This window comes from Pleuronectes platessa, chromosome 2 (assembly GCF_947347685.1).
Source record: "Pleuronectes platessa chromosome 2, fPlePla1.1, whole genome shotgun sequence".
Taxonomy (NCBI): Eukaryota; Metazoa; Chordata; class Actinopteri; order Pleuronectiformes; family Pleuronectidae; genus Pleuronectes; species Pleuronectes platessa.
Window position 1 is genome coordinate 17,018,849 of NC_070627.1, and position 9,744 is coordinate 17,028,592.

Below are 9,744 nucleotides of genomic sequence, written 5' to 3' on the forward strand. Positions count from 1 at the left end.
ATCAGTGATAATATGAATAAGAGTTACATCTCAAATGTTCAAATAGTGAAAAATGTGATGACTGTTGTCTATCAGTAGTTTTAGCTGTACATCAGATCCTGCTCTCAGTTAACAGTGGGTGACCTCATGTTTACTAATGTATTGAGTTTATGATAAAACGTCAGTATAAAGGAAACATGCCCGTTGCTTTTCCTTGAAGCCAAGATGGTTTTCAGATTTCTCTGTTAAACCAGGTAAAAAACCAAGATATTCAAAATAAAGATAGAGAAATGCAAGAAGCCATATGGTCACATCTTAGAAGCAATATCCATTGGGTTTAACTTTTGTGCTTTAAAAATCACTATCGTAAATATTTTGTCCATGAATTGTTTCAGCTGCAGGGGAACTCTGCATATTGCCCACTTTGCCTAGAGAGAAACCTGGAGCCGATTATCTCCATGTTTTAACAGAAGGTAGGCAGCATATATATATATATATATAACCATATGTGAGGAGTTTGGCATTTGCTTCTCTGCATCAATGCTGCGATTCAAAACACACACAAAAACTCCATGTTCCAGGTTTATTTAAAAAACGTTCCTGTCTCTTTGCCAGTTTTGTTGGTGAAACAAAACCTGAGTGGAGCACCACTAGGACATAACCATTTTTTCACACACACACACTTCACATCAATGACAAAGATGGATGAACAGGTGTATAAACTGTAGCGTACAGATATGTCAGATAAAGCTCTTCATCGTTTCAGCTTATCAGTCTTCATAAAACACAAGACGTTTCCAACACAGCCAACTAAAATATATCATGTCCAGTCTGAATAGAAACAGACGAAACCATCCTCGTAATGCTGTCTCTATACGTCGGCTTGTGCTGGACGTCCTCACATTTTCCTTAGTGGGGTGGAACAATAACAGATGGCTTCAGACACACTTTTACTCATTATACAATAATTCTGCCTGGAACCGAGCACATATTAACCTCTGGATTATTTGAAGCTATTAAAAATAAATAATGCAATCATTCTTCTTTTTTCATTATACATATACCAGTAGTATTACATCCATAACATCCCCCTCTCCTCCCCCCCAGGCCTCAATATGTGCAAACTGCAAGAGTTTTAAAAAGGTAGCACTTAATACAAGGACCATGAAAAACAAAACAAACAAAACAGTAAAGTGTTTTAAAGTGAGCACTTGATGCAAAGTACAGCAGATTTGAAAAAGGTTTGATTTTAGGATTGAATTGGCTGACTGGACCCTCTTCCAGACAACAGCGTGGTAACAAGGATCTAAGTGCTCAGTATAATTATAATTAAAGGGATTTACAACCCCAAAAAATGGTGGTTCTTTAAATCAAAGTAATATTTTGGGTAACAAAGGACTATTCTAATCATATTTGGTGCTTTTTTAACACAAAGGTGTCATAAACTACTGAGGCAGTTTGGGATGAAAATTAATTTGCCATAAAATAATATCTACTGCATGTTTCTCTTCCACAAACATTTCTGCTCTCTCACGGAAACTAAATGTTTGCAATAGCATGGAACAAATAATTTGCTTCTTCACACAAGAAATAAGTGTGAGAACACTGAGTTAGCAACTCAACATTAGTCGTCATTTTTATAGACCACAAATTTGTTGTTTTTTCTTAAGCCACCGATATTTCAACATGTTTGGGTTGGACAAACCTTGGTCAAAGAGCATTGGAACGATTTGAGGAGAGCCACTTGATTAAATGGCTCAAACTGATTTTTGATTGTTTCTTTCTTTAAAATGGACCACAAAGAATATCTCAACATTGCAGCAAGTGCATCTGCAAGGAGACACGGATTTCCTCTTGTCGTGTCCTGGTGGGAATGAAAAGCAGTCAGCTTCGTTAAAGACCAAGTCCAAGTCCAAACAGATGCACACCATACACCCACACAGAAAACAAACACCAGAGGAATGCATGACTAGAACTTTGTTCCAAAAAGGATAATAATTAGAACAATGACTATGACGAACAGGATCAAAATGACCAGCATCTTTCTGTTCTTCTTCTGATACTGCTCCGCCTGCAAAGAACATGTTCAAATGTCAGATACTGTATTACAGTGGCTTTAAGTTTCATTAAAGGGTTACTTTTAAAAAAACATTTATGTATTCAACCATTTAATAAAAAGGTTGAACTGTTTAAACCAAAAAAGTCAAAATGTCAGGTAAAACCCCCAAAGTGTGTAAAAGCATTTTGTGTTTACCTTTTGTAGCTGTTTCAATCCGTCATCTGTTTTAACACAAGCCTGCTCCACGTTGAAGTCGATTCTGTCAAGCACGGTGCCCTATAAGAGAAATGGAGGAATTTTATTAATTGGGGATAATTTTTCATTTTAGTTGTAGATTATCTTTCTTTGAAGTGTAAGAACTTTGTAGAATAACACTAAAGAACACCACCTCTAGCTTTGGTTGACTTGAAAGACGTTTAATTTTCAAGTGTTTATCCCTTCAGGTACTTACAGTGCCTTGCATAAGTATTCACCCCCTTTGGACTTTTCTACATTTTGTCATGGTATAACCACAGATTAAAATTTATTTCATCGTGAGTTTATGTAATGGATCAACACAAAATAGTGCATCATTTGGAAGTGGGGGGAAATATTACAAGGATTTCACAATTATTTACAAATAAAAATCTGAAAAGTGTTGAGTGCATATGTATTCACCCCCTTTACTGTGAAACCCCTAACAAAGATCTGGTGCGACCAATTGCATTCACAAGTCACTTTTGCAAGTCACATAATTAGTAAATAGGGTCCACCTGTCTGCAATTTAATCTCAGTATAAATACACCTGTTCTGTGACGGACTCAGAGTTTGTTGGAGATCATTACTGAACAAACAGCATCATGAAGACCAAGGAGCTCACCAAACAGGTCAGGGATACAAACCTACCAAGAGGAGGCCGTCCACCCAAACTGAAGAGTCGGACAAGGAGAAAATTAATTAGAGAAGCAACCAGGAGGCCCATGGTTACTCTGGAGGAGTTGCAGAGATCCACAGCTGAGGTGGGAGAATCTGTCCACAGGACAACTATTAGTCGTCTACTCCACAAATCTGGCCTGTATGGAAGAGTGGCAAGAAGAAAGCCATTGTTGAAAGGGATCCATAAAAAATCCCGTTTGGAGTTTGCCAGAAGCCATGTGGGAGACACAGCAAACATGTGGAAGAAGGTGCTCTGGTCAGATGAGACCAAAATTGAACTTTTTGGCCTCAATGCAAAACGCTATGTGTGGCGAAAACCCAACACTGCCCATCACCCTGAGCACACCATCCCAACAGTGAAACATGGTGGTGGTAGCATCATGCTGTGGGGATGCTTCTCTTCAGCAGGTACAGGGAAACTGGTCAGAATAGAGGGAAAGATGGATGGAGCCAAATACAGGGAAATCCTTGAAGAAAATCTGATGCAGTCTGCAAAAGACTTGAGACTGGGGCGGAGGTTCATCTTCCAGCAGGACAATGACCCTAAACATACAGCCAGAGCTACAAAGGAATGGTTTGGATTAAAGAATGTTAATGTCTTAAAATGACCCAGTCAAAGCCCAGACCTCAATCCAATAGAGAATCTATGGCAAGACTTGAAGATTGCGGTGCACAGACGGTCTCCATCCAATCTGACTGAGCTTCATCTTTTTTGCCAAGAAGAATGGACAAACCTTTCCATCTCTAGATGTGCAAAGCTGGTAGAGACATACCCCAAAAGACTTGCAGCTGTAATTGCAGCGAAAGGGGGTTCTACCAAGTATTGACACAGGGGGGTGAATACTTATGCACCCAACAGATGTCAACTTTTTTGTTCTCATTATTGTTTGTCACAATAAAATGTATTTTGCACCTCCAAAGTACTATGCATGTTTTGTTGATCAAACGGGAAAAAGTTTATTTAAGTCTATTTGAATTCCAGTTAGTAACAGTACATAATGGGAAAAAGTCCAAGGGGGGTGAATACTTATGCAAGGCACTGTAATTAATTCTGATTCTCAGTTTGCCTCATGACGGTTTGTAATAAAAAAAAAAGTAAACATGAATTGAAATTTAAATATGAAATGAAGTCGTTTGAGCCTTTTGCTAAAAACGACACATCTGAGAGGACAAAAAAAGCTTTGCTTTGATAAATGGACTGGTTATTTTATTCTGGGTCAGAATCTCATTGTTGCTTCAAATACCTGTTCAACAACCATTCCTGCCAAGTCCCGGAAAATTTCATTCAGATCAGATATGGACTGCACTATTTGTCTGATCTCCTTCTCTCGTTCTTCAACCATGACCGTGTTCTCCTCCATCAGCACCAGTTGGTCTTCTGTGAATCCCTGAAACAGAAGAAAGAAAAGAATACAATTAGGTGATTTCATAGAAATACAAAGAACATTCCTACTTTAACACCACCTTTCTGCCAGGGAAAAATGTTAAATACATAGAATTTTTTTTAATTTCACAGACATTCACTGTATCTTTTAGTAGGATTATCATGTTTATACTAACAATAACAGAACATATTTCAGCTTTTATTGGTCACAGGGAACAGCCACAAAAACAACTCACCTTGTCATACAGCGCTAAATCTTCATCCTCCTCCATTAAGGGTCCTGAGTCAAAAAAGTGCTTTGATCTCTCCTCACGATTCTTCATACCTGGTAGACAAAACAGCATAAAGAGAGAAAAGCAATGATGTGAGATATGAGCCTGACATTCCTGTGAACATGTGGGTGGAGACATACGATTTAAAACCAAGACAGGTCTTGGTTTTAAATCCTTTAATGTTCTTTCAATTCTTTTTGAGTTGAGTTCTTACGTTTTAGGTAACTGGACTGTGTGTATCTGAAATTGGTGGACAGCTCCTGTAGACTCTGCGCCAGAGACGACACCACGTTTCTCAATAATCTCTCCTCCTGCTCGGTGCAGTGGCCGCAGCGAGTCTGCAAACCTGTCACAGCTCGCTGGCATCTGTGAAACATCTGCAGGAAAACAACATGGCGAGCAATTAGAAATAAACTATTTCTAATTCTTTACTCAAATGGAAAAATTGAGAGGACATTATGAATTCTATATCATTCTATACCAATAAAAATGTATTAAAAATAGGCTTAAAAAGTGTCTCCAATTGAGAAACATTTAAAAAAAGGTGCAGTATCTGAAAAACTAAACTGTGAAAAATAATGTACCTGTGTGATCTCCTGTGTAGTGATTTCTATGGCATGCTCTTCTTCACTACTGTCATCCAGTGTGGGACGGTTCATATGCTTGTCATGAAGTAAAGCCAGTTCCTTCATCTTCTGTCGAACTCGTGTGATTTCGTATTGAATCTGAAAGGCAATGAGTTCACAACTAGTTATGACATTGTGTTCAAAAACTTCTCAAAATGTGACTGGTTTGGTTGACTTTGAATATAAATATATATTTGTATATTTAAATATACATATAAATATGTATATTAAATATTAAATATATTAAATATACATATAAATATGTATATTTAAATACTTGTAGCAAGTAAAAGTCAATCAAACCAGTCACATTTTGAGAAACAATATACTATATAGTTCACAATATTCAAAGGTACATCTATAAATATACAATTTCATAATTACCTCATCAATTCCCTCTATCCATTTAGGAGGCAGTTTCTTTGTTACTCCAATGGCAGCCTCAGGGTCCAGACTAATTCCTGACACCAGGGCCATGCGATCATCAGCCAACTAAAAAACACACAAAAATAATCAAATTAAAACGTTTAATTATAATAACTCGCCAAAAATAATGATGGCATACCATTGTACGAGTCTAAATTCGACCAAGAAGGGAAACAGCAGTACCTCATCAAGCTCCTAATGTATTTGGCAGGGAGCAGAGTGGTCCCATCCCATAAAGAGAAAGGAAAAAGAGAGAAATAAAAGAAGGTGAGCCCTGGGAAATCAGACGGGATCCCAGATACAGTGTGTTTGCATTCACTCCCACCAACAATTTCATTACTTTGCGATAATAATCATTTTTTCTGTTTATGGCAGAGATACATCAATTCTGGTTGTTTACATATATTTTCATCCACTTTCACTTAATTTACAAAATTATCTTGAGTGTTTTAATAAAAACAAAAAAAATTGAAATTGAGAGTGTATGCAAAGTATATAAATAGTACATAAATTGTCTATAAACTAGTAACAAAATAATCCACCTTAGACAAATTATGTGAGGAAACAGTCAGAATGTAGATAGAGCAGAAACAGTTGAGTTTAAGTAACAAAAAGACATATTAAACCAAATATATATTTATAAGCGAAATGTAAAAGAACATTTTTTATTTGTGAAACTGGCCACTAAAACTTTATAGAGCTATGATAATTATTTTTCCCTTAAGTGTATCTGGAAAAGAGCCTGTTGCCTTCTAATTAAACAGCAGCTTCATCAGTAATGGTAGTAGTAGTGTTATAGTAGATTTGTTGCCTTTTTAACCCCTTTAACTACATTACAGTAAAATGAGAAGAAAGTGGCAAACTGATGGACGGCAAGTGACATAAAAAAACGTTTAAAATATTTTAACTTTGATAACTATGACACCTTGACTCTAAAAAAACAGAAGTATTTGCTGATTATTGAATAAATGATTTTGCTCTGTGACATTGGTGGACAGCTGTGTTCTTCAATACAAATGGATGAAGCCTAAGACAAGGACAGGAAAATAAATTGAATAAATACTGTGCACATCATTTTCCATTTTAACAATTAGACATTAGCTTGTTTCCATTTGAGCTACAAACAGTGTTTAAAGTGTCCAGTGAGGAGAGGATGGTGTTTGATCCTTCCTTTTTCTTTAACACACTTTTAAGAATATACTTTTTAGGAGGCCACTGATGTTTAATAAACTCTTGAGCAAAATGATGGAGTCACTCTCTCTCTCAACCTCCCTCATTTATTTTTCTCTCAATAGAAGAAAAGACTGTCCGGCTTGAACCACCATCACAAAATGTTCCAGGCTGTGGACGACCAGGCCACAGCATTGTTGCTGGTTTCTCTTACTCTGAGACTACTGGCTGATGTTGATGGTCCTGAGGTAAACCCCAGCACACTCTATTAAGCTCTGCCATGGACAGCATTAACAGACAGTGTGTTGAAAAGAACCAAGACCATTTAAAGGTCCCCGCTATGTAGGTTTGGCTGTGCTGATGTCTGTTTTATTGAAAGCTCAACAGCAGAGAAAATCAAGCTTATAAGAGAAAAACATCAAGGTTCTACGAGAAGACTTATTCGCCCTGCCCAGTAGCTGAAATTAAGAAGCATATATTGGTAAGTGTAAGTCTTGCATCCTCAGCTGATGGATTACACCACCCTATTCATGTCTCTTAGAGTAAATGTTAACAGCTGAGTGTGAATGCTCACAAAGACACACACATGCTAGCTGAACAGTGCAGGTGAACTCTAATGCAAACACTTTTGGTGGAGAGCTCTAAAAGGGAGCCAGTCAGGAGCTGTACTGGCTAATTTATGTTTGATAGTTTTACATAGAGCAGCATTGAGTTTTACTTTTTACAGGGAGACTGGGTGGGTGCTAACAGAAATAAACATGAATCAGATGAGTAAGGTGACAAAGGCGCCATTAGAGCGATAAGTCTAAGAAGAAGAATAGAGATATTTGTGGATTAAAAGCAGTTTCTAATTCAGCCTTATTCAATTTTCTTAGCCTGGATGTTTGTCAAATATATATAGAATTACGGAAGTGAACTAGCTGCATTCTACTGAGGGGTTGGGCAGGATGATAAAAAATGCCAGGTGACTCTAAACCAAAAGAGATTTTGACACTATTCATAACGCTGTGTCTCTCTTTATATATTATCTGTGGGCAGGGTAAACAGGCGTGTTTGAAAGGCCCCGTCCAGACCTGGTAATAACATCTTCGCTGATGAATCCGACACCTGGCATTCAAATGCGTCCTGAATGTGTCGCCTGTAGCTACCAGTGATGTGTGTCTGTGTGTCAGCATCAGAGAGAGTCAGGAGGCACAAATTTAAGAGAAGTATCAGTCATGATGTTGTGGTCAGTGTTGATATTTTGGTGACTGCAACAAACAAATCAGCATTTTGGCAAAGATAAGAGTAAATATAGGTTCAGTTCATAGTTTAAGTGTAGCAGCACACTGGAAACAAAGATTGCTTCAGCCAACATTTTTTATCACAAAAACAATAACAAGAGCAAAAACTAAAAGCCTTGATCTAATGAGTTTCTCGGCCTTTATCTACCAACTAAGATAATGAGGGATCTTAAATACTAGGTTTATATACTTTATGTTTGCTGCATCAATGAAGCGAAAAACTGTGTGAGAAATCTTATCTATAAGCATCAGGGACCTTACATGAACATATATATCAATATCACAAAAGGCAATTGCATACATTATGATACATTGTCTGTATTGTTCACTTCTATTCTAGAGGAACAATCTAACACAGGTACAGCCACAATTTAATCTAGACTAGACCACGAAACACTTGATTCGTGGTAGTGAGGAGCATAATATAAATATAAAAACATGCTTTACTTTAGCAAAACTACATTTACAATGTTAACTTCTTCCTCTATCCTTATTACTCTTCTTTTTCCTAATAAATTATAGCGATGCCTACTAAAACTGAACTAGAACCCCCCTTGTTTACATGTGATAGAGACATTGATTGAATGTAAATATGGCTGCACGCCCTCCTCCTCCATCCGTCCTGAGGTGAAGTGACGCTGCACAAGAACCTGTCTGAGACTAACTAGCAGCTACAGGCACACACAGCTGCTCCTAGCTAACCGCTACCTGGGACTGGCTACATGCAAACACACACAGTAGAATGTCAAAAGGATGCAGACCACTCACCGCAGCATTGCTACGTGTACTCAGACGGGGGTCGTATGTACTCACTTGCTCAGCCAATATTTGCCGGTTTTGGATTGCATTGTTCCGCATTAACAAGAAGGCATCGGTCAGACGCCGAGTGGCCATGACTGCCTTGCCTGAAATCTAAGTAAACTGTGCACAAAGGGCGGACCGGGGGATGGTTTATTAAATGTGTGTCCACAGCCGCCGAGAGCCGCTGCTAACGCACAGCTAGCTTTAGCCTTAGCTCTGCCTGCGATGGGTGATGGAGAAAACTCGCAAAAACCGCGTCTACAGCGGACGCCAAACGACCTCAAACACATTCATCCGCTAACCATCACTGGTACTTTAGTTCAAAGTAATAAACGTGGCCGCGGGTTTCTTCCTAGAGTCTGAATTTGGCGTCAGATTGGTGAAAGTTACTCAAAGCTGCGGAAGAAGGACGACATCAACACCTGCGTCAACAGCGTCTTCTTCTGCTACTCAGCTGCGGCTGTCTTCTGTCGCTGAGGCGGATTACCGCCACCTAACGTCAGAGGTCACACAGTGATCCGTAAAGTTGATGTTTACAAGTCCACTCTTGTACTTGAACTGAATATTATTCCATTTCATTTCTTTTACAAGTGTTTTATTTGTATTAGCCTATGATATTTATGATATTCGAGTCCATTAAATAACTAACTTGATTTTTGGACAGTACACATTTGAAATATAATGTTATGAATACTTTGGGAGGAGCAAATGGGGGTAAACACTGTGAGTTAACATATATGCCACGATAAATGCAATTTATATATGCAATTAATAATACTCTGCCTTGAATATTTAAAAACCTTCTGCTCTTTTCTTAAAGATTTATAAT

The 9,744-nt window shown here is 38.0% G+C and overlaps 1 protein-coding gene across 4 annotated transcripts; it reads right to left on the reverse strand.

Moving 5' to 3' along the window:
* Positions 1-548: 548 nt before the first annotated feature.
* stx16 (syntaxin 16) lies at positions 549-9,351 on the reverse strand. 4 transcript variants are annotated; one of them, XM_053440006.1, is made up of 9 exons: positions 8,883-9,351; positions 5,845-5,856; positions 5,620-5,727; positions 5,194-5,334; positions 4,824-4,986; positions 4,574-4,662; positions 4,198-4,341; positions 2,234-2,314; positions 549-2,050 (listed from the first exon to the last, which is right to left on the reverse strand). In XM_053440006.1, exons 1-9 carry the CDS (start codon positions 9,006-9,008, stop codon positions 1,949-1,951), a joined length of 966 nt encoding a protein of 321 aa, XP_053295981.1. In that variant the 5' UTR covers positions 9,009-9,351; the 3' UTR covers positions 549-1,948. The 4 variants fall into 4 exon arrangements, with proteins under 4 accessions (XP_053295981.1, XP_053295997.1, XP_053295990.1 ...); XM_053440022.1 differs by having other exon boundaries at positions 8,928-9,350; XM_053440015.1 differs by lacking the exon at positions 5,845-5,856.
* Positions 9,352-9,744: the final 393 nt, after the last annotated feature.